The sequence below is a fragment of the Schistocerca cancellata genome, chromosome 1, assembly GCF_023864275.1.
Source record: "Schistocerca cancellata isolate TAMUIC-IGC-003103 chromosome 1, iqSchCanc2.1, whole genome shotgun sequence".
NCBI classification, from domain to species: Eukaryota; Metazoa; Arthropoda; class Insecta; order Orthoptera; family Acrididae; genus Schistocerca; species Schistocerca cancellata.
This window is the reverse complement of record NC_064626.1, coordinates 761,477,517-761,504,171: the sequence shown is the minus strand read 5'-3', so window position 1 is coordinate 761,504,171 and position 26,655 is coordinate 761,477,517. Positions and strand designations below refer to the sequence as shown.

General features: G+C 36.8%; 1 protein-coding gene across 7 annotated transcripts in view; it reads left to right on the top strand.

The window, feature by feature from the left end:
• The window catches only part of LOC126186509 (ATP-binding cassette sub-family C member 5-like), a 532,505-nt gene that overhangs the window by 393,642 nt on the left and 112,208 nt on the right, over nt 1-26,655 (top strand). For all 7 annotated transcript variants that reach the window (XM_049928217.1, XM_049928221.1, XM_049928220.1 and 4 more), the window contains 5 exons: nt 6,390-6,577; nt 17,040-17,186; nt 17,278-17,407; nt 25,788-25,941; nt 26,038-26,166. In XM_049928217.1, coding sequence (XP_049784174.1) covers nt 6,390-6,577; nt 17,040-17,186; nt 17,278-17,407; nt 25,788-25,941; nt 26,038-26,166 — 748 coding nt within the window. The remainder of the gene's footprint in view (nt 1-6,389; nt 6,578-17,039; nt 17,187-17,277; nt 17,408-25,787; nt 25,942-26,037; nt 26,167-26,655) is intronic.

The following is a 26,655-nucleotide window of genomic DNA, read 5'->3' as shown; positions in this document are numbered from 1 at the left end:
AGCAAGACAACAAAGGTTTTTGTGGCAGGATGAAATCTTGCCATAATCAGTCAGCTTTTCTGCTTTGTCAGATGCCTGGGTGAATCTGTCCTGGGATACTAATTCAGTTTGTGGCAAGTCTCAGTAAAATGGAAAAAAAAATTATTGTTGTTTTGCTAAGTTGAAAATCATGATTATATAAATACAATTATTCTGTATTTAAGCACAGCTTAAGAAGGCTAAATTGACAAAAATTAGACACGGAACGTTTTTTTACTATCTATCCCATTGGTAACAATGGCTTCAAAACATCAAGGACACACTATATGTTCCATGCCAGTTTGTGAGATCAAAGGAGAGATCTTATCAGTCAACCAGAAGCCAGGAGTAGCTAACTGTATTGGCATAAATACACAAATTTAGAAAGGGTACACACTGGTTGAATATAGGTCCCCCAGGTCAGTTCTAGATATTTCTATGGTACTCTGAAATGCAGATTACAAATAAATAAACATTAAGCAATATGTTACAACGTAATGAAAAAGATAGTCGCTACTCATGGTATAGCGGAAATGCTGAGTCGCAGAAAGGCACAACAAAAAGACTGTTAGAAAGTTAGCTTTTAGCCAATAAGGCCTTTGTCAAAAGTAGACAATGTACAGACACGTACACACTCTCACACAGACTCAGCTGGCTCCAGCTGCCAGAGACTGTGTTTATGTGTGTGTGAGTTGCATTTTCGTGAGTGTATGCGTGTATGTATGTTGTCTACTTTTGACAAAGGCCTTATTGGCCAAAAGCTAACTTTCTGACAGTCTTTTTGTTGTGCCTTTCTGTGACTCAGCATCTCTGCTATATTGTGAGCAGCAATTATCCTTTTCAATATATTGCTACATCCAATCCTGGATTTTCCAGTGTTTTAAGGGATATGTTATGTGTAATTGGCAACACTGATGCAACATGTCCATCGACTTTTACCAGTGCTCACAGTTTAGATGTCTCTGTGAACAAATTTTCATGCATATTGTTTGATAGGAGTGTGATTCGCATATTTTGTTGAACTGAAACAAAAATCTGGTGTAATAAAAATAAAAGAAACTGATTTTTTCACTCCGCTAACATGATTTGTATCAGTATTTGGAGTCGTCTTCCAAGGCAGAATGCTCAGTGTAAGTTATCTGCCTTCTTCTGTGGGAATAGGAATATAAAAAAAGGGAGGAAGGTTTATCTGTTTAGCAAGAGTAATAGAAGGCAGATTTCAGACTACCTAACAGATCAAAACGAAAATTTCTGTTCCGACACTGACAATGTTGAGTGTTTATGGAAAAAGTTCAAGGCAATCGCAAAATGCGTTTTAGACAGGTACGTGCCGAGTAAAACTGTGAGGGACGGGAAAAACCCACCGTGGTACAACAACAAAGTTAGGAAACTACTGCGAAAGCAAAGAGAGCTTCACTCCAAGTTTAAACGCAGCCAAAACCTCTCAGACAAACAGAAGCTAAACGATGTCAAAGTTAGCGTAAGGAGGGCTATGCGTGAAGCGTTCAGTGAATTCGAAAGTAAAATACTAGGTACCGACTTGACAGAAAATCCTAGGAAGTTCTGGTCTTACGTTAAATCAGTAAGTGGCTCGAAACATCATGTCCAGACACTCCGGGATGATGATGGCATTGAAACAGAGGATGACAAGCGTAAAGCTGAAATACTAAACACCTTTTTCCAAAGCTGTTTCACAGAGGAAGACCGCACTGCAGTTCCTTCTCTAAATCCTCGCACAAACGAAAAAATGGCTGACATCGAAATAAGTGTCCAAGGAATAGAAATGCAACTGGAATCACTCAACAGAGGAAAGTCCACTGGACCTGACGGGATACCAATTCGATTCTACACAGAGTACGCGAAAGAACTTGCCCCCCTTCTAACAGCCGTGTACCGCAAGTCTCTAGAGGAACAGAAGGTTCCAAATGATTGGAAAAGAGCACAGGTAGTCCCAGTCTTCAAGAAGGGTCGTCGAGCAGATGCGCAAAACTATAGACCTATATCTCTGACGTCGATCTGTTGTAGAATTTTAGAACATGTGTTTTGCTCGAGTATCATGTCGTTTTTGGAAACTCAGAATCTACTATGTAGGAATCAACATGGATTCCGGAAACAGCGATCGTGTGAAACCCAACTCGCTTTATTTGTTCATGAGACCCAGAAAATATTAGATACAGGCTCCCAGGTAGATGCTATTTTTCTTGACTTCCGGAAGGCGTTCGATACAGTTCCGCACTGTCGCCTGATAAACAAAGTAAGAGCCTACGGAATATCAGACCAGCTGTGTGGCTGGATTGAAGAGTTTTTAGCAAACAGAACACAGCATGTTGTTATCAACGGAGAGACGTCTACAGACATTAAAGTAACCTCTGGCGTGCCACAGGGGAGTGTTATGGGACCATTGCTTTTCACAATATATATAAATGACCTAGTAGATAGTGTCGGAAGTTCCATGCGGCTTTTCGCGGATGATGCTGTAGTATACAGAGAAGTTGCAGCATTAGAAAATTGTAGCGAAATGCAGGAAGATCTGCAGCGGATAGGCACTTGGTGCTGGGAGTGGCAACTGACCCTTAACATAGACAAATGTAATGTATTGCGAATACATAGAAAGAAGGATCCTTTATTGTATGATTATATGATAGCGGAACAAACACTGGTAGCAGTTACTTCTGTAAAATATCTGGGAGTATGCGTGCGGAACGATTTGAAGTGGAATGATCATATAAAATTAATTGTTGGTAAGGCGGGTACCAGGTTGAGATTCATAGGGAGAGTCCTTAGAAAATGTAGTCCATCAACAAAGGAGGTGGCTTACAAAACACTCGTTCGACCTATACTTGAGTATTGCTCATCAGTGTGGGATCCGTACCAGATCGGGTTGACGGAGGAGATAGAGAAGATCCAAAGGAGAGCGGCGCGTTTCGTCACAGGGTTATTTGGAGCGTTACGGAGATGTTTAACAAACTCAAGTGGCAGACTCTGCAAGAGAGGCGCTCTGCATCGCGGTGTAGCTTGCTCGCCAGGTTTCGAGAGGGTGCGTTTCTGGATGAGGTATCGAATATATTGCTTCCCCCTACTTATACCTCCCGAGGAGATCACGAATGTAAAATTAGAGAGATTAGAGCGCGCACAGAGGCTTTCAGACAGTCGTTCTTCCCGCGAACCATACGCGACTGGAACAGGAAAGGGAGATAATGACAGTGGCACGTAAAGTGCCCTCCGCCACACACGTTGGGTGGCTTGCGGAGTATAAATGTAGATGTAGATGTAGATGTAGATGAAAATTCGTAACTTGCTTAACATTAGACTTCATGAATGATTCATGGGCTTTCTTCTTAGACATTCCTCCACTTTATTTGATTTGTTCAATCAGAGATTTTCCAGATACATTTTCCCCTTCCTCCACATACACACTGTACATGCTTTTCTCTGAACTGTGTATATGGAAATTATCGTTACAATAGAGCCTTTGATCTCTAAATCTTCTGGGCCTCATCAGCCTATGTTGTGCCTGACACCCATCTACATACCTGGTCCATGCTCCACTTCACTTCTTGCACAAACATGCTCCTCTCTGTAGTCTCACACTTCAAACTCACATATGCCACATTCCCATCTTCTGAAGTTTCTGCCCCTCTTATCATTCCATTAACTCCCATTCCCTCCAACTTTCCACCCTTCTCCTTGCCTCCTTTCTTTCATCATCTACACCACCCAATACAACCATCACCCCAGTTGAGGTACATGACTGAGTGTAATATAGTCATCGGGGACAATGTGGCCATGCAGGTGTGTGTGTATGTGTATTCTGTAGTTCTCTTGAGAAAGACTTCATCTATAAGCTTAGCAAATATCAGCTTAGTAGATAGTAGATAGTAGATAAGCTAATCAATCATGCATATCAGCCAGTCAAGCCATCAGTTATACAATGAGTTGTCAACTGTTGGTATGTTTATTTTGCTGGTCTGTCTCTTTAAGAATTTAATTTAGAAATGAAATGAAATGAATTTCTTTTGGAAGTGACAGTTACTGCTCTCATCAGTGTGGAATTATAACTTTGCCATCCCCGTTTGTATACTCCATCATGGGATTTGTTGTTGACAATATAGACTCATTCAGAAGAAACTGCAGCATTTGATCAGTGAACAGTGGACAGAAAAACAGTTTGTACTGACATAACACTTTGCTAAGATGTGAATTCTTCAGCAGGTTTCATTGTCAACAGGCTTCCAGCAAAACTGAAAAAATTGAGTGATAAATCCCAAGTCTTCAAATCCAGGTTGAAAGGCTTCCTAGTGGCACATGCCTTCTATTCTGTACTGGAGTTCTTTGCAGTAGCTGAGAACTTTTCACTGTAATGTATAATTTATTCATATACTTTGTGAATACTTTTTACTGTGTTTTATGCATTCTTTAGTTCCTTTTGTTTATAATAGTTTTAATCAGCATTCTGTAAAGTATGTAATGTCTCAACCCATGACATAAAAAAATTGTCCCATAATGCCACAAAGTGCCTGCAGAATTTTGCAGAACAGTAGGAAGTGTTCCTTATTTAATATTGTTTTGTTCTGCCAAACACCATGGAAAATTTGGTGAGTAAATAAATAAATAAACATTGAAAACTATGCATGTTACCAAGTGCCTAAACAGTGGCTGTGAAAACAGTCATGGTATGATCACTTTTGCTGTATTCAACATTCTTCTTAAATGTGAGAGATTGTCTTATATGCTTGTCATTCACATTATAATAATTACACTGAAATAAGAAATTTTAGATTCAAAATGTAAGCATGCAATACACATTTTGTGAATTAGGTGTGATTTCAGTATAATGACTTTTCTTTTCAACCTAAAGAGATGGTCGGTTTGCAAAATGCTGTACCCACAGTCAACTATATCATGTTCAAAATTTTGTCCTGTCATTTCTTATTAAGATTATTTATGTATTCCTTCCATAAACAATATGAAAGCTGGATTTCCCCTCCAACCTAAAATCAATTCCATCTCCCATATTGCAAAAATTAAGCGGATTGTGGACAATGCAACATTTACTTCAGGCTACACAGCAATCTATTCTGAGGAAAAAATATATAGAGAGTCACTGTGAACCTCACACTTAGCCTTGTGGGACATGTATAAATTGTTGCATGGGTAATCGTAGAATGGAGTATTCAAACTTCTGGATACTTTGAGACAATCAACAGTTCCCACACAGAAACAAAAGTTACATGTAATACCATGTACATTTGAAACATACAGCACTGTTCCTGTCATGTGATATCAAGAGACCTTTTTTCAATATATTATTTTAGCGATTATGGTCTTTGGTTAATGGAAAGTTTAGTCCTTGTAGTTAGGTGTTTATCTCACTTTGTAGCTAACATATATTTGATAATTCTCTATTCTTTCCTTTTCCTCTTATAATATTGTGGCCTCCCATGACTCGAAGATTTTCATTGTGTTCCAGACATCATATTACTTCCTGGTCTCACAGATGCTGTCTGTTTCATTGTCAGTTTGTGTCTTAGTCATAATATTAAATGACACAATGATGATTGATTTTTTTTTCTTTGAATTCTTGGAAGAATGTATCTGTCATTGCATATATTGTTGTATCTATTTCCATATTCACATTGAGGCTAATACACTTTACACAATTAGCTGAAGCTTCTTTGTCCTTTCATTATAGCTGCTTCCCTGGAAATAAAAAAGGGTGTCACATGACAACTGACTCTGTAGAACGGTTGTTCAGATCTTCTAGCTCAGGCTGCACTTTATAAATCTAGTTGCTGATTAACACAAACCTTTGTAATGTGACTATTGCTTCTATCGTTTGGTATTATCTATCTTAGTATTGCTGCTCCACTTTTGACTTTTCTGCCAGAAGTCTTCAGTTACCAAAACATAAGATATTTGTTGAATAAATTAATAGTATCTGGAAATAATGCTGGGTCATTATATTATTATCAAATACATTACATTCAGTTAACTCCATAAAAGATAAATACATACAGTTTTCATAACTGTTGTTGCTGAGCTCCAAATGTTAAATACAAATGAATGTTGTTATGATAGGATAGAATGTACAATTAGGTGGTAGTTATTAAATTCTTTGTCCTGTCATTATAGCTGCTTCTCTGGAAATAAAAAAGTGTGTCACATGACAACTGACTCTGTAGAAAAGGTTGTTCAGATCTTCTAGCTCAGGCTGCACTTTATAAATCTGGTTTCTGATTAACACAAACCTTTGTAATGTGACTATTGCTTCTATCATTTGGTATTATCTATCATAGTATTGCTGCTCCACTTTTGACTTTTTGCAGTTGTTTTGTTCCAGTACCATGTCATTGTATTATTCTTGGTTTCAGGACAAAAAATCGTGGAAAAGGAAGAAATTACAAAAGGAAATATTCGTTTTTATACTTACCAGTCATACATTTCTGCAGCAGGAGGCTATTTCATTACACTCATAGTTTCATTGTGTTTTTTATTAAATGTGGGCAGCACAGCATTTAGCACATGGTGGCTTGCTTTGTGGATCAAGGAAGGAAGTGGGGTAAGTTATATTTTATTTAGATATTGTGAAAAGTACTGTAAATATTTAAGGAAAATTTCGTGACTTTCTTTCCATTCTTGCCGTGGCACTTTTTCCCTCTTTCTTGAATCAACATATCCAGCTGTCTACACTTTTTTTCGGCTCTCTTCTTGATTTCTAAAGGAAATAACTTCTGAATACTGCTTACCTTTTCATTTGGTGTATTGGCCTCTAATTATTGAAAATTTTGGTATCTGCAACTACCTCATGAGTGTTAATTTTAAGTCACTTGCGCCCACCCCACCCCCCTCTTTCCTGTACCAACCTCCATATGTATCTCTCTCTGTTTATTTATTTCTCTTGAAATGTAGTTTTTGTAAACTACATAATTGCACTTGACACTATAAACGTTTACTTGTATTATTTGCTTGGATTTGATCATCATTTGAGCCTTATATGCATGACATTTAGTAATAATTTAGAATTCCTGTACATCAGTGCATGACATCGGTGGGTCTTTGTTCGTGACAGACAATGGTAATGCCCTAGTCCACTGGGACAACAAAGAGCCATTTATTATTACTTAATGGTGTCCACAGAGTTTCATTCAAACTTATTAGCTTCTGAATGCAGTTCTTCAGAATTTCTTAAACTGGTTGCAGCCTCTTAGTGTCATACCTCTCATGGTCATATGTGAACAAAAGTATAAGTACTTGCTTGCATATTGCAAGGCTCTTATATACTATTTTACATTGTAACTGCTCACTTCTTATCCTTACATTCTGCTGTTCAATAGGCTTGGCTACCATAAACTTGGTCATTGCATGCTGAAACATAAGGATGTACTTATTTCCTTGGTTTGTGTGCTTTAATGGAAGCACTACATCAGCATCACACATTTTGAAAACGTGTTCATGCGTCTTTATCATCTCTAAAATATATTCTTCTATATCCTTCTTCATATCACTTAATGCTCAGTACTTTTTTTTATTCACTGATAGATTCTTTCTATGCCATGTTGTCCTCCAGTGGGAGATACGTGAAACTGTTTTAATTTTGCAGCTTTTTCATGTTGATTTATTTCTTCTACCATGCTCACGTAAGATGTCTCACATTTCCAGATATACTCTTCTATATCTTTGACACAGCTTTCACAATTTTTAATATAATCTATTACTGTTTTCAGCTCAGCTGTCTCATTTTTCTGTGTCCTCGGTGATGCCGCCTGTCGCCTGCTTTTTTTTTTTTTTTTTTTTTTTTTTTTTTTTTTTTTTTTTTTTTTTTTTATATCTAAAAATTCCTCTATGGAGTAGAAGGAGTTGTCATTCAGAAATTCTTTTAATTTCTTCTTAAATACTTGTTGGTCGTCTGTCAGACTTTTGATACTATTTGGTAAGTGACCAAAGACTTTAGTGCCAGTATAATTCACCCCTTTCTGTGCCAAAGTTAGATTTAATCTTGAATAGTGAAGATCATCCTTTCTCCTAGTATTGTAGTTATGCACACTGCTATTACTTTTGAATTGGGTTTGGTTGTTAATAACAAATTTCATAAGAGAGTATATATACTGAGAAGCTACTGTGAATATCCCTAGATCCTTAAATAAATGTCTGCAGGATGTTCTTGGGTGGACTCCAGCTATTATTCTGATTACACGCTTTTGTGCAATAAATACTTTCTTCCACAGTGATGAATTACCCCAAAATATGATGCCATATGAAATCAACGAGTGAAAATAGGCGTAGTAAGCTAATTTACTAAGATGTTTATCACCAAAATTTGCAATGACCCTTATTGCATAAGTAGCTGAACTCAAACGTTTCAGCAGATCATCAATGTGTTTCTTCCAATTTAATCTCTCGTCAATGGACACACCTAAAAATTTGGAGTATTCTACCTTAGCTATATGCTTCTGATTAAGGTCTATATTTATTAATGGCGTCATACCATTCACTGTACGGAACTGTATGTACTGTGTCTTATCAAAATTCAGTGAGAGTCCGTTTACAAGGAACCACTTAGTAATTTTCTGAAAGACACTATTGACAATTTCATCAGTTAATTCTTGTTTGTCAGGTGTGATTACTATACTTGTATCATCAGCAAAGAGAACTAACTTTGCCTCTTCATGAATATAGAATGGCAAGTCATTAATATATATTAAGAACAACAAAGGACCCAAGACTGACCCTTGTGGAACCCCATTCTTGATAGTTCCCCAGTTTGAGGAATGTGCTGATCTTTGCATAGTATGAGAACTACTTATTTCAACTTTCTGCACTCTACCAGTTAGGTACGAATTAAACCATTTGTGCACTGTCCCACTCATGCCACAATACTTGAGCTTGTCTAGCAGAATTTCATGATTTACACAATCAAAAGCCTTTGAGAGATCACAAAAAATCCCAATGGGTGGTGTTCGGTTATTCAGATCATTCAAAATTTGATTGGTGAAGGCATATATGGCATTTTCTGTTGAAAGACCTTTCTGGAAACCAAACTGACATTTTGTTAGTACTTCATTGTTACAGATATGTGAAGCTACTCTTGAATACATTACTTTCTCAAAAATTTTGGATAAAGCTGTTAGAAGGGAGATTGGACGGTAATTGTTGACATCAGATCTATCCCCCTTTTTATGCAAAGGTATAACAATAGCATATTTCAGTCTATCAGGGAAAATGCCCTGTTCCAGAGAGCTATTACACAGGTGGCTGAGAATCTTACTTATCTGTTGAGAACAAGCTTTTAGTATTTTGCTGGAAATGCCATCAATTCCATGTGAGTTTTTGCTTTTAAGCAAGTTTATTATTTTCCTAATTTCATAGGGAGAAGTGGGTGAGATTTCAATTGTATCAAATTGCATAGGTATGGCCTCTTCCATTAACAGCCTAGCATCTTCTAATGAAGACCTTGATCCAACTATATCCACAACATTTAGAAAATGATTATTAAAAATATTTTCAACGTCTGACTTTTTGTTCGTAAAGTTTTCATTCAATTTGATGGTAATACTGTCTTCCTGTGCTCTTGGTTGACCTGTTTCTCTTTTAATAATATTCCAAATTGTTTTAATTTTATTATCAGAGTTGCTGATTTCAGACATGATACACATACTTCTGGATTTTTTAATAACTTTTCTTAATATAACACAGTAGTTTTTATAATGTTTGATAGTTTCTGGGTCACTACTCTTTCTTGCTGTCAGATACATTTCCCTTTTCCGGTTACAAGATATTTTTATACCCTTAGTAAGCCATGGTTTGTTACAAGGTTTCTTACGAGTATATTTAACTATTTTCTTGGGGAAGCAGTTTTCAAATGCATTTACAAAAATGTCATGAAATAAATTATATTTTAAATTGGCATCAGGTTCACGGTACACCTCATCCCAGTCTAACTGCTGTAGGCTTTCCCTGAAATTTGCAATTGTTATATCGTTGACTGAACGTACTACTTTGGAGGACTGTTTAGTATTGCTGAATGGAGCTATGTCATATATTGTAACTAGCTGTGCACCATGATCAGAAAGACCATTCTCAACAGGCTGAGCATTTATCTGGTTAAACTTATCTTGGTCTATAAAGAAGTTATCTATCAGTGAGCTGCTATCCTTTACCACCCGAGTAGGAAAATCAATAACGGGTGTCAAATTGAAAGAACCAAGTAATACTTCAAGGTCATTTTTCCTATTACCCTCTTTCAGAGAATCTACATTGAAGTCCCCACAAATAATAATTTGCTTCCCCCTGTCTGACAGATAGCACAACAAGGAGTCCAAATTTTTCAGAAATAGATGAAAATTTCCTGATGGGGACCTATATAAAGTTACAATTATAAATGTGCCTTTATTTAATTTAAGCTCACAGGCACATGCTTCTATATGTTTCTCTACACAAAACTTTTTTGTTTCTATACTTTTTGCACAGTGATAACTTTTGACATATATGGCAACTCCTCCTTTCTCCATATTTTCTCTCATTACATGTGCAGAGAGTTTATATCCACTTACATTTACCTTATCCATATCAGTAACAATGTGATGCTCAGACAGGCATAGTATATCTATTTCATCCTCAGCTTCTAAATCTTCTAAACAAACCAGAAGCTCATCTATTTTATTCTTTAAACTCCCAATATTTTGATGAAATATACTTACATTATTTTTAGTTATACTTTTATGTGAACCTTTCCTTATTCTAACATTTGCAGTACTCTCCTGTCTGAGTTTCTCATTGTGCTTAGGCCTAGTTGCTATACCAGTGGTCACATGGTGTTCAGAGAGGCAGATTATGTCAACTGGGTTGGGTGACTTTAATTCATCAATGCAATTACCTAGGACTGAGATACAACTTGGTGGAGATAAAATTTCTGGTGATTGGTGAAAATTTATAATTGACAGCTGTGATTGGTGATCCAATGTGATATAATTGAGCTGTTTAATTTCTTTCCTAAACTGAAGATTTGTTTCAATCCTGACCTCTCGTAGAACTTGACATCTTTCTGTCTTACCTATCCTAAAAAAGGTGCTGCTCCAACACCTGTAACCACTGGTATTTTACCATTCATGGCAGTGCCTCCCCCCCTTAAATTTCCTGCTATTACCCCAGCCAGTTTCCCCTTCCCTTTCCTGTTGAGATGTAGGCCGTGCCTGGTATAGTCCCACCTACTGATAGAATCAACAGGAACCACACCAATATGAGCCCCCGCACCCGACCCAAGCAGCCGTTCCAACTCCAAATTAACTCTCCCAACAGAAGAGTTCAAATGAGGCCGGTCATGGCGTCTCAGGACAGATACAAATTCAACATTGGTGTGTCTCGATGCTGACGCAATCTTTACCAGGTCACACTCTATGCTGTACCCAGGATCTCTGTCGATGCTGTTCCCTGGCCCTCCCACAATAACCACGGTGTCTTCCCTGGTAAATCCTTTACAGAGTGAACCTAAATCCTCTGTCACCTGATCCAGACTAGCACTTGGTTTGAAAAAATTTGTGACCTGGTATTCTGGTCCTAATTCCTCCTGCAGAAGTTGGCCTACACCTCTGGCATGAGAACTGCCTAACAACAAAACTTTCTTCCTTTTCGATGCCTTTCCTACATTCTTTTTCAATTTCCTATTGAAAGTTTGTTGTGTCCTGTCTACACCTACCTCTGCTTGAGGCTCATCAGTTTCTAACTGAAGCAACAGGTCAAACTTATTATTGACATTCATCACAAAACTGTCAGACTTAGTTCTAGGCCTGTTCCTTCTGCTACCTGTTGCCACTTCCCACCTCTCTTTGCCCTTCTCCCTCCTTAACCTGTCCAGATCTTCCCTAGCCTGATCTAGCTCAGCCTGAAGGGCAGCAATTTTCCCCTCCTGTTCCACTATCTTCCTATCTCTGCTGCAAATCCTACATAACCACTGATGAGCCTGATCCACTTTCCCGACACCCACGCCACTGCAGTCCCCCCAGTGAAAAAAACTACTGCATCCATCACACCAAATCCCGGAACTAACAATTCTACGGCAAGTCAGGCACTTCTCACTCATGGCAAAAATAATGCTTTAGCTAGAATAAATCAATTAAATTACTGAAAATCAAAAAAGACGTTACAAGAATTAAGCCTATTCACAAATGTATATAAGCAAGTTTCTGATTTAAAATTCCGCTGTTTACCTGAGATCAATGAAGGTATACGCTATTTATTTTATATTTCACTCGATGGAATGAAAAAAGGACAGTTAAACGAGATAATTTAACTTTGATTCTCCAAAAACGGTACGAGAATTAGGCCTATAAACAAATGTATATAAGCAAGTTTCTGATATAAAGTTACGCTGTTTTTCTGAAATCAGTATTAAAACAATGAAGTTATACGCTATTTACGGTATTTTACTTATTTGTTACCGAGAAATTAGTTAAATTACCGTGAAACAAGAAACAAACACGTTTACAAAATTTAAGCCTAAGCGCGACTTCGCGAAGTTACGATCTTTTCGTGTTTTCTAAAAAAATACGCAAGATGTGCATCAGCGAATTCATTTTGTTTGCCATTTTTGAACATCATTTGATGGTCTTATTCCTGCAACTTTGACATAAACTTCATCAATCAGGATGACACCTACCCAAATTGGTTAATACATATCAGGAACGTCCTGTCAAATATGTGCAGTCTTAAGTAATATACTGCCCAAAAGATGGTTAACATCTCCCTCCCATTCATACTGTACCCTCTTTCTGCCTTATTCAGCATCCTCAAGGCATGTGGGAAAGATAATTTGCTTCTAGTTTTTCCCTGACTCAAAACTGCTCTTATATTTGTCTCACTAGTATCTGTGTTAGTTATAAAGCCCTTGTCAAGGTCCAAATACTGCAACATTAGTGAGCTGATCAGCTCCTGTTCCTGATACAGAAAATCATTTTCCAGCTTGAATCCCAGCTGGAAGGTATTTCCTTTTTTAATAACTCATGTTGTTTATAAAATGCCTGTGTATACCACAAGTCATAGATATCCCCTTAGTTGCTTTGTTGTTTTAAGCTGTGAATACTCCATTGTCACTTTGACTTTCTGTGGGTCTGGCCTCAAGCCCTCAGGTGATAAAATATGGGCAACTAGTATACTTGTTGTTGCAAAATTTTGCACTTGTCCACCTTTAACTTTAAATTGTGGAGTCTAAGTCTTTCAAATATTTCTGTCAGCTAAACGTTGTGGTTCTATAAGGAGCAGCCAAATATCATCACATTATCCAAATAAACGAACAACTTGTCACCTTGTAAGCCTGTCAAAAGAGAGTTCATCAACTTCTGAAATGTACTTAGTGTTGTTTGAAGATACATGCACATTCATTTGTACTCTTAATGTCTGTACACCATACTGAAAACCACTTTTTCTTGGTTTGTTCTATATAATATGACCTAATAAAAACCATTCACTAAATCTAGGATCAAGAAGTACTTTGGCTTTCCTAGACCATCAGGAATTTTTTCTGTCCTTGGTAATGAATTTAGGGAGATTTCATCAGTCCCCCATAGTCCACAACTATTCACCACTTTTGCTTTCTACTTGCAAGCGTTTTCTTTGGAATCATAATTAACAGAAAATTCCAATCACTTTTGCTTGGTACTGTGATGTCATCCTCTGAAACCTTTCCAGTTTCTTGCTGGAGCATCTCTTTTTGTGCTTACAGTACTCTGCATTGTTGCATAAGTATCACCCTGTCTTCTGCCTCTGTTAGGTTTAATTTCATGCACTATATAATCTGTATAAGATAATTTGTCTCTTGGTAAATTAAAAACATTGCATTACATGCTATGTAGCTCAAATTGCTGCCTTCTCTGTGGTGTGCAAATGACTCACTCGGATATTCTCTTTTAGTATACTTACTCTCGTTTTCAACTGTGGCTTGTTTCTATTCACACAATTCATGCTGAATGATTACCACAACAATGCCTTCTCTGGGACAGCTTATGGTTCCAACAGTGGGCTTTCTACTGACACACTCTAATCTGTAGTGTTTAGCACACTTGTTAGCAATTCTCCTAATTCTACTATTGCTAATGCTTCAGAAGAAACAGACCCTTGGTGATCCTCTGCTCCAGAATGATAGCCTCTTTGACTCTGTTCACCTCTATTTGTATTCAGTACACCCATTCCTTTCAGGGTTCTATTGTTAGTCTTATTCAGCTTTGCTTTACCCCTTTTTGTTCCCTCCAGTAATACCTGTTGCATGTCTCTGTCGTGTTTCAACCATTTGCTTTCTGTCCCTATTTGCTCTTGCTTTTATACATGTTTCTCGACTTGCACTCAAGTCTTTCTTGAAAGATCTGTACTGTGTCGAGCTTACTCTGTTACTCAGTCTTTGTTTCTCTATGTGAATTTTGCTCGGCATCTGAGCTTTTCTGAAATTGCCTTTTCTTTCCGGTACCTGCACAACTGTAGTAGCAAGTGTACAGAGCTCAATTTTCACCTGCCTGGATTTCAATCCATCCCCTGTGGATCGACAAACTTCTGGTGACGTAATTGATTATGCTTCCATTTTCCTTGGAGAAGTCTCAGCTCACCACCATGTGAAATGAAAGATCCACATCTTCCCTAATTACATGGAAGCAGTGCCTCACTTTCATGCCAATTCTTGTCCATAATTTGAGGGTTACAGTTCCCTTTATCCTTGCAACCATACTAGTGATTCCCTGAACCAGATTTTTTCATCCAGGTTATACCTTCCACTGTTTCCCAGAGTATTTCCCTGAATTAGGTTTATCTGCACTCCAGTGCCCAGGAGAAATGTCAAGCAATTATTAGTGCCTTCCTGGCACTCCAATTCTATGAACTTGTTTCTGTTTTCATGGCAGACTCTTAATATCCTTCCAGGAAATGGCTTTCTTATACTCTTACTTCATTTTCCTAGCTTTTACTTTTCCTATGCACGCTCTGTGCATGATAAACACTCTCTGGGCAGTCTGTCGGCCACCACTGTTGCTAGATGCCCTCTCACTGTCTGTAACCTGTTCCACCATCTATGTTTCATCTGCAGTCTCACATCACTGTCAGTTACTCCTGGCCACCTTCTGGGATATCCAAATTGACTCTGGGCGTGATCTGGCCACTATGCTTTGGCCCTCAGGCCCTATCTGGTGCTGCATTTGTCCTGACCTCTTCCTCTTTCTTTTCCTGGTGCCATCCATTCCTTGGTGCTGGAAAGGGCCATCCTTCTCAAGAACAGTTGACAAACTCTCTTTTACTGTCCTAGTTCCTGGCTCTGCCACTGGCCTATGTATGGGTTGTTCATATAATGCAAAGGGATCCTTAAAGCCTTTCCATTGCTTTGTGTGTGCTAGGGCTGAGCAAGTTCAATTTTACAAGGAGGAGTGACTATTCTGATAACTCATAGTGCGACAACAACTTCACGCTTATTCACGGCCATCCAATCTCACACCTGGCTACATAAAATAAAACTCGTATTTCACATGTAACGAGTGGTCTAGACACTTAAAGTCATAGCAAGCTGAGGAAGGTCCATCCAGTTAGCGAACGCGGTGATGGCAAATGAATGTTTTGAAAGAATTATGGAAATTGGTCAGGCTGAGCTGAAGATGAATAAATGACTTGATAAAATTGCACAGTTCCTATCATGTTTCTCTGGAGGGAGATGTGACTAAATATGAATGTGAGCAGACCCAGAGCAAATACTAGACATGCAGTCTCTGAGTCTGTCCTACATAGAAGTCTTGCCTTCTGTTGGGCACCACCACCTCCACTTTTATACTCTGCGGCAGGCCATGTAGCCACTTACACATTGGCACATCCAGCCACCACCCTATGAGGCCTTGTGTGTGACCATATGCATATGTGCTCACTGCCAATGAATTGCGGCACCTCATGGCTTCTTCGTGTGAGCTCCACATCAATATCTTACCACACCCAATGACACCCTACTGGTGGCATTTTCTTGTACTCTCTAGTAAACATATTTGTTCTGGCTCCTATTCTTTGCCTTTTTGGTATTGCATTTTCTAAATACGTTACACATCATTTTTAGTGGTCAGCAGTATATGTAACTTCCCCCTGCTCCTTTAAGCACAAACAGAAAAGAAAACACCATTGTTAAATTCATACCCTACAACCAGTACATATGTTATAATTAGCAAACAGTACTATTCACAATAGTATTGTACAGTAGTATTCTGTAATATGTAACAATAAGATATTAGCTTTTATTACTTGTGTACTGTTACATGTTTGATCCTTTACATGCTGCCTGCCCTGTGTGAATAGGTCCTGTGCAACATAGGGGTTTCATACATCTGCTGCCAGCATCCTCTTTGAGAAGTGATAAGTTATTGTATGCATATTGTGTTCGTTACCACTTACCTAATGAAGCAACTGTGACCATGGTCCTAAGTACCATGTAAGCTTGCTTACTTTTCTTCGTGCTAGGATGAGATGTATGATGAATGAGGGAGAGTAGAATGGAGTGACTTTAGTGGTTTGCTGACTTCAGATCATTGGATGAAAAGAATAAGCTCATATTAGACATGATTGAGATGGAAATGTGCTGGCATTGTTGTTTAAAGCACCATCGAGTCATTCATCTTAGTGTGATCTAGAGGGACTATAGGATGTGACAAGTGTAGATCTGTTTGGCCAGGGTGAGTACCTGGTCCCAAACAAGAAAAAGATCACCAGTTAATGGTAATTAAATCGTGATTCAGTGGCTCTCAGAATTTCAGAAATATCTACTTCCAGGACCCTGTAAAGGACAGTTTCAAACAAGACCGAGTCAAATAAAGGAGCACAATATTATAAGTAGAGGTTATATGTGATGTAGAAACTGTAGGCAGTGACTGTAAATATTAATTGGCCTGTTGTGAAATATTTTTAGAATCTAAAATATTACTAGTCCTTACTGTACTAGAGATGTGTGTTGTTCAAGGTATCACATTCACCCTTTTGGTAACACCAGATCTCAGAATTTTCATTTTTATCATTTCCAGAATGTGACAATAAATTTGGGAAATGTAACAGTCATCAGTCACAACTTAAATGATAATCCAAAGTACCACATGTATCAGCTTGTTTATGCAGTAACAATTGCAGTTATTTTGGGAACTAGCTTGCTGAGAGGGTTCATGTTTACAAAAGTAAGTACCACTGAGATTTCTAATCTAAGTACATGTTTACTTACAATACTTGTTGTCTACTGTTGTGCTCAAACTATTGCTAATATTTTAGGTGTCTTTGAGAGCATCAACAATACTGCACAACAAGTTGTTCAAGAAAGTGGTGGAGAGCCCACTGTATTTTTTTGAAACAACGCCTCTGGGAAGAATGCAAACTCTTTTCTCAAGAGACATAGATGAAGGTGAAAGCTATAATGTTTCTTAAATAATACAAAGTTAACAGACTATTTATAAATTGTTGAATGCAGAAACACATAAACATGACCAAATTATGCAATAAATTGCAGAGAACCATCCAAGTTGCAATACTAATTTTCTTTATTACTTCATGATTAGTTTTGAGCCTAAGCACATTATCAAACCATCCATTAAGCTATGCAGTAATATCCATTATGACTGCCACATTTGTATCCATTCCAGCTAAACACATCTTGCCAATTAATAAGGTCTGAACCGCCTAGTGAATGAAGTTGCCTGGTGAATGAAGTTCAAACCTGCACTAATTTACAAGATGAGTTTAACTGGAATGAATAGGCATGTGGTTGTCCTAATGAATGTTATTGCATACCTTAGTGGATGATTTGATAATAAGCTTAGTCTTGAAACTAGTCATGAAATAATTAAGAAAATTAATATTTGCAACTTGGATGAATCTCTTCAGTTTATTGCATAATGTGGTAAACCATAGTGCTGCTGACATCATGCCTTCCAGAATCCTGGAAATTAATTAACAGAAACATAAATGAGAAGAAATAGTCAGTAGTTTTAGATGTGAGTAAAGGCAGTGAATCAGAGCATATGTATTCAACCCCATGAATCAAGGAAAATAAAGTGGTAAGTTCACATAAGAGACAATGAAATTGTTAGTGTAAGCCATCAGGAGATCCAGTATCCTATACAGCCATACACTGAAAAAAACTGTAGGAGGGTGTTGCTAGTGGGACTAAGGGCTACAGAATAACTTGAGAAAGGCATAAAAAATGGAATGGATCACTCATGGAAAGGAAGATGCAGGAATTTGTCTATTTTGTTTTTAAATTGAAGATCATGTGCAAGGAAGCACTGGACTAGTAGCAATTCAAAGGGGTAACAGACTGAATAAAAAATGAAAGTACTGGCAACCTGCTTTGTAAACGTAGTATGTGTGTCCTTTGCTGCCTCTGATTCAGAGTCAGTACTTTAATCCCTGGGAGTTTTATTCTTGACTAACGATGTTTTCAGTGTTGTCACTCCTAACAGGATGATCATTGTTTTTACCAAAGCAGTACCCTTGAAATCTACAGAATTTGTTAATATTGTTCTTTCCATCCCTTTATCACTACTTTTGAGAGAAGATTCATATTTCTGGTTGCCCCCTTCTCTTTGAGCCTCATTTCCACTGGATCATATTCACTCATCTTCCCTCATTACATTTAAAAATATTCAATAGTTCTGAGTAACTTACTATGGAACTGACCTTAGATGATACTCACCCAATTATTTTCTCCTGGACATATCTGGCCATTGTTATAATAAATAGTTTTGTTCAATGTCTGTCACTAACAAGTTTATCTAGAAACTTTGCCCACAAGAGGCATCATTGAAAATATTTTTTGCTTTTTTCAGACTTTATATACAGATTCAACAAATTCTTTTCTTGGTATGTTATCAAAAATTTCTCTCCTCAGATTTTAATTTTATTTAAATTTCATTAGGTTTTTATGTAGTCCTTCTTTTATTAGTTTTATGTTTCTTTGTAATCGATTTTTTTTCCTTGAGACTCATAGGTATCAGTTCGAATTAGGAGCTTGTCCACATTATTTGTTCAGTTATATTTTATCTACACTTTCAGTTAGACAAGACAAAGGTTTATTGTTGTTTTTTAAATCCTTAGCATTATCTGTTTAGTTCATAAAACATTCATAAAATTTCTACATCCATTTTGACTGGTAATTTAAATACCTGTTTACTGATGTGTTAAACATACTCTAATTATTAAGTACTCATATAGTTGTAAAACAAAGCATAGGGCTATGGAGAGGAAAGTGCTGTATAAAATGCATTTGACTGTCAAGAGAGTAATATGTGAAGCCTGTGTAACTAGTGTAAATAATCTTACTGGAAGATTTCTCACAAAACTGAAAGGAATGTAAAGGCTCTCACAGACACCAAACTAGGAATACAGACACTCCTGGATGGCACCGGCAGCAAAATTGAGGTTGGGAAAGCAAAAGCAGAAGTGCCGAACTTTGTTTTCAAATGTCCCTTTACAAATGAAGATATGCAAATAATGCCACAGTTTAATTCTCACACTGCAGCAAGGATGAGTGATGTAGACATTTATGTTATCAGTGTTTAAAAGCAACTGAAATCACTAAAATTAAACAACTCAGAGCCTGATAGAATTCCTGTCAAATGCTGTACTGAATTTTTAGTCGAGATATCTGCCACTTTACCCACAGTGTACCCTACATCCATTGACATCCAGTATTGAAAGACATCACAGGCAACACCAATGTACAAGTATGGTAACAGAAGTAATCTACAAAACTAGGATCCAACTCATTGACATTCGTCTGTTGTAGAATCATAGAACATATTCGCAGCTCAAACATAATGAATTGTCTTGAATGGAATGATCTCCTCTGAGCCCAACAACTAGGATTTAAAAAAAAAATCCTGTGAAAAGCAACTCATGCTCTTCTCATATGACATCCTGAAAGTCATGGATGAAGATAATCCAAGATAATCAGATGGATTCAGTATTTTTTGAAAGCATTTGTCTTCATACCACACCACATTTATTTACAAAAGTACGTTGATTTCAAGCATAAAACAAAATAAGTGACTGGACCGATGATTTTTTGGTAGGGAGACCACAGCATGTTCTCCTAGCTTAAGTGTATGATGTATGTTTTTATAACCTGGCAGACAATATTAAAACTAACCTCATATGATGCAGTTAACTACAATGATGTATTCTCTGAAAAACAAAAAAAATTATACACAAGTATCCCATCAGATTTTCATAATATTGCAAATGTTATAAGTAGCACCAAGAGAAATTACATTAAAAAAATGTGGAAATGTTCAAGCTTTTGGAGCCAGTGGCTCCTTCTTCTGGCAGAAGGGGTCAAAGGAAAGCAATAGAGATAAATGAAAAAGATTGGTGATGTTTAGTAAATGGGAAGAGTTATGGAAAATCTGCCCAGAAACATAGATCAGGGGAAATTTATTGGACAATATGAGAAGAATAGACAGATTGCTTGTACATGCACCAGACAAGAATTGAAAACCAGAGAACTTAAAGGTAGAAGATAGGGTAATAAGCAAGAGTACTCAAAAAACATGATGTAAGAGTCATAAGAGTGAAAAACTAAGTGCCTTACACGTGGTAGCCAGATGAGGAGAGGAGAGAGAGGAATAGAATAAAAATATCTATCTGAGAAGGTCTTGGAAGGCCCAACAGTACTGACTGACCTCGGTGTCATCCTCACTTCTAAGGGGTCATTGGATGCGAGTATGGAGGGCCATGGGGACAACGCACTTCTCTCCCGGACAATCTTAATTTCCATGATCTGGAGCTGCCACATCTCAATCAGGTAGCTTCTCAGTTGGCCTCACAAGGACCAAGTGCTCCCCACTTGCCAACAGCACAATGCAGACCTGGGCAGTTACCCATCCAATTGTTAGCTGTGCGTGGTGGTGCATAAATTAAGTGATCCAATGGAAATCAGTGTACCATTCGTGGCAAGGCCATTGGCAGGAAAAAAATAAGCAGGTCAGAAAACAAACGATAAAATATTAAACAATAAAAGGGCATGAAGAACAGGAATATTTACTGAAAAGAAAGCCTGAGACCATAGAAATTAATGTAACTTTAGGCCAGGTGGGCAGCAAGATCAAAGCACATTGTGATGTGACTCCCCTGTGTAGTCAATTTATGACAATATTTGAAATGATTTACACAACACACCATCAATTAAAATGATATATCTTCATATTCCTTGACACTCATAGTCACTCAATGATCAGATTGGTTACAATGTCTCATATTGAATAATAATCACAGGTAACCTCATCTACTCAGTTATGAGCTGTTTTGACAGTGGCAGTATTTTATAGTGTCAATTCAGAAGCAAATACTGACTTTATCAACATACATATAAGACAGTAACCACACAATGTTGATAAAGTGAATCACTCAGACTCAAAAAACTTTACAGAGACATTCACACTGTTTTATAGATATTATCATACTGGTGACAAACTGATATAGGTATTCACACTTTGATTACTGGATGCTCATTCCATAACTAATGTACCTATTCTAGATATTTATGTAAGTGCATAGAAATAATTATTAAACTTTGTTGTTACATTTTAGTTTTAATAAAAGCAATGTGGAAATTAGTTACAATGACATTATAAAGGAACAAGTAGTAATTTGATTTATCTAGATGCTGAGTTACTGCAGATTTAACAAAGTTAGCTGGACTATTTATTTAACACCACATACACTTCTGCTGGGATTTATTTATCTTCACGCAATATCCGTATCTTCATGCAATATTCTTAGGTTTGTAATTTTCTCAGTTTTCTTAATTTTTTAATTAAACATTATTCTGTTAACCAAACATGTTTAACAGTTCAAAAAAATTAGGGAATGACTCAGTCTTAAAGGCCAAAATAGCCAAAGTATCTTACGGCAAGTAGAAGTTATAATTACCAGTATTTTTTTAAATAGTATGTTTGGGAAAACTTGAAATGCTTGCAAGAAAGTAACTAAAGGGCTTCTGACTGATGTACATTATTTTATAAACCATTACCTTTTGCTCAATGGAAATCTCAATTCCTCATGTTTTGTAGGAATCTACTACAGGTAATAAGTCATCAAATAAGTTGTTTTAGGTAAACTAACTATTCCTTTTGCAGTTGAGTATCATGAGGGTAGTTTGTGAACTATAATATTTTATGAATAAGACACGGAATAATAAATTAATGATATAGCATATGTATTATATATATACAGAAAATAATTGTAGCACATGGAGCTAACACCCGATTTCCCCTTTGCTGCTTTAACATTACTGGTAGGTTTGAACAAAACTTGTTACAGAGATGCTTCGGGAACTCAAACAGGAATCTGTGGAGTGAAAGCAGTTTTCTTTTCAGGAAACACTACTAAGAAAATTTAGAGAACCAGCATTTTAAGCTGACTGCTGAACAATGCTGCTCCTGCCAACATTCATTGCGCATAAGTACCATGAAGATAAGCTATGAGAAATTAGGACTCATATGGAGGCGTACAGGCAGTCATTTTTTCCCTCACTGTATTCGCGAGTGGAAAAGGAGGAAAAATGACAAGTAGTGGTACATGGTACCCTCCGCCATGCAGCTTGTGGTGGCTTGCAGAGTATCTATGTAGGTATAGACATAAAGCCAATTAGCACCTGCAAACAAAGTTCTGAGAAACTGGTGTAAGGATTGGGAATCTAGATGGTATGTGTGGTGAAACAGACAGCGAGATCTCTACTGTCATGTTGAGGCAGTGAGATCTCTACTGTCATGTTGAGAGTGTACTCTACCACAGAATATTGCATGTTGCCAGTACACACCCTCTGACTATGCCCGTTCATCATTTCTGATAACTTAATAGTAGTCATACCAATGTAGAAGACCCAACAATGTTTACATAACAGCTGGTATATGACATATGTAGCTTCACAGTTGATTCTCCGCTTGATAGCATATGTTTTGCCAGTTACAGGGGTGTTGCATGTGGTGGTAGGAGGGTGCATTGGTCAACTCTTACATAGTGGACAGTCACAGGGACAGGGGTTACAGGGTAGGGAAATAGGTGCACAAGTAGCATTGGATCTGACCAGGATTTTGCAGAGATCGGGGGTGACTCAAAAAGCTTGTGGGTTTCCACATTTTTATGTGTTTTCTCCTGCCACCACTTGGTGAATAGATATTTTGTCTGTCCATATTGTACTGAATGCTACAATTTGTGTGAAAATGAAATGGTGTGTCACATAGGTCCAGTCACAGATAAAGCAAGTGACAGACTTCAGTTCATTGTCATGATACTTGGAAGATGCAGCCAGTATAATGCTTAAAAATATGAGCAGTCCATCTTAGAATATTGTTCATGTGCTTGTGGGGGGGGGGGGGGGGGCATACCACATGAAACTAACAGACAGTGTTGAGTCTACACAAAGGAGAACCGTGTGAATATTCACAGGTTTATTTGACTCATGGGAAAGCATCATAGAAATTCCACAAAAAAACAGATTGTGAGGCTTGAGTGAAAGGTTGAGAGAGGGAGAGAAAGGGGAATATGAAAGAACATAATTAATTAAGATAGGGAAAAATAAAATGATATGACTGATCAAGATGGGGAAATGATTGGAGCATTACTTTACTTTTGATAGAAGAAATCTCATATACATTAATTTTTATGAGGTTTGCAGAAGGAAATACTTTCAGTTTGTGTGTGTGTGTGTGTGTGTGTGTGTGTGTGTGTGTGTGTGTGAAGATCGTTTTGTTTTATGAATTGGATTAAGTAGACTAATTAAATTTAGTGGATAAATTACAATGTACACATAGATAATTAGGTAGTTGTTCTTACTGCACTCTGTATGCAAGTGGAACACAGACAAAAACCCTAATATGTTGTACAATACTAAGTACTTTCTGCTATACACTTCACAGTGTATTGCACAGTGTGTGTTTAGATTAGATTTTATTATAATAATTCAGTTTTACATTTATTCTGTTCATTTACTGTTCACCACTGTTTCTAAAATGTTGTGTACAATATCACTCATCATTAACTACCACCACAGCACTATAACATTTTGCTATAATGCTATTCTGAAATCAAATCACGATTTTCTGTATCATTGTATGGTGGATCTCCTTGTTGACAGCAGCAGTAGATGTAGTAGCTGCCCAAAAATAGCCATTCTACAGTGACAGTGATGGTGATGTCTTTCCCTCCATGCAGAAGGCGTAGATGATGATATGGCATCCATAACAGTGGTGTCTGCTTGTTTGTCAGCAAAATCAACCTGAAAAATCAATCAAAATTAATTTCATTCAATGTGAGGCTTCCCCTGTATATCCATAAGGAATTTGCATTCCATCCTCTTTGTACTGATTTCATTTATTTATTTATTTATTTATTTATTTGTAAATTCACAAAAATTCTTATTCAAAGCCAGTTTGTGTCCCACTTGATTTGTTTTCTTTTCTTCTCTAAGATTATCTTTTACCAGGGAGCCAAATTATCAATTTTCACTGATGAGATGAATATTCTGTTTCTCTTTATGTATTTCTGTAGAACTGTGTGTACGTAATAGACTCCAATGGTATAAATTGTGGGAAAAGCCAATAACATGAAATAATTCCTTTCTGACATAGATTGTTTTTAATACTTTAAGAATTACTGGTGGTATGTCTTTTTTTTTTTAATTTGCACATTTTGTTTTTATCATTGACACCGAGAATTCCCCAGAATGACAAACTTCCTCCTGTTGTAGAAATATTTCATTAATAAGTCAGTCAGAACAGTTGCCATTTGTTTCTACAGAAATTGGTAAATAAATTTTCTTTGGTTTTTAATCTCATAAAATTCCAAACCTCTAAGTTAACATAAATTTCTTTCTCTCTTGCTACATCTTCAACTTCAACATTATAACTTCAGTTTTGTAAAATAAATAAATTTATTCAAAATAATAAAACTATGTTCTAAAATCCTTTTGGAAACAAACCCATATTCATTCACAATTTCTTCTTCTCTTTACAGATAATTGATGTTACAAACGGCCGACTTCAATATAATACAAGCATGAATTGTATCTTTTGACATACAGATAAATTCTAACATTTCTTTTACCTTGTATTAGTTGATTGGTTTACAGTAAATAGATATTATTTCATTTTTTATTTTTACAATTAAGACCAAAGGATATTTTGCAAATGCTGCTGCCAGCTTGTCACTGTCATTTGCCGTCACAAAACAGACTGAGTTGTCTGATACTGCAAAGGTCACCTTCTGTGAAGAAGATGATATTACATTGTCACAAATCCCATTAACTTCACATGAAACGAAGAAATGCATACCTGCATGAGTATATTGAAACATAAATATTTTAAATACTTCAGAATATAAATTCGTGAACGCTTACTGCCTGTTATCACTCAGTGGAATAGATAGCGGTGTTACTAATGGTAATTTGTAAAACAGCTGTTTTGTACTAAAGGTCCCATTAACTATTAGACTGCATGGAAGGTCTGGCCACATAATAAAACCGCATAAATTAAGTATATTATTGGCCTTTGAATGGCATGTTTGGAAGTGCTGAAAATGATCTTCTTTTCTATATTAAAATCATATGATTAGTACTTCTGCACCTAATGAACTTTATAAATTCTTTAAGCTTTTTCTAAAAATTAAAAATCTATAGATGTGTCTTCTATACTGATAAAGTATTTGCACTAATGAAAATCATTTAAAAAATTTTTTAAGCTGTTATTCTAATTGTACATACATTTCATAGTTTTCTTTCTTTACAGTTGATGTTCGTTTGCCTATCACTGTGGAAACTATCATGCAGAATATACTTCTAGTTGTTTTTGCAATCCTGTTTATATGTGTTGTCTTTCCATGGTTTTTCGTGGCAGTTATTGTATTGGGTGTAGTCTACCATTTGATAAGTAAGATATTCAGGTGAGTATGCTGTGAAACTGTATACCTAGAATTGTCATACATTGCGTAGAATTAATGTTTTGTAAACATTGGTAATTTAATTTGTGTGTTTTTAAGGTCTGCCATTCGTGATATCAAACGCTTAGATGCAGTTACACGGTCACCAGTTCTCAGTGCTATTGGCTCAACTGTTAGTGGTTTAAGCACAATACATGCATTTGCAAAAGAAGGCATATTTATTTCAAAGTGAGTAAGAAAGGAGTCAAGAAGTGCTCATTTAAGAATATACATAAGAATTTAATGACATGTATTTGCCAGAAAGATTGTTTCACTTTGGATATTGACAATTTCTTGTGTTTACCCAGTTAACTCCTAGAAAATAAAAGATATTCAAACTGTGATAAATGAACTGTCACTAAACCAATGATATCAATCTAAAAATGAGAAAGAAAAGAGTTTACTAAATTTGCGTCTTGTGCTATCAAACACTCAACATTTATCACATTCCCATTGATTTAAGTGGATGTTGAAAATCCTGTATACTGCTTTTACATATTCTCATATTTTTCAAAAATCTTTTCATATTCAAAAACATGTATTCTTGGCAAGGATTTGACCTTGGAAGTCTCATGGATCATGTCAGAAGTTTTCATAGCAAATCTGTTCAGTTTAATCCAAAATTTGCTGGCACTGGAGTATAACATTGAAAAATGGTTCCCTGCATATTGACTCTTG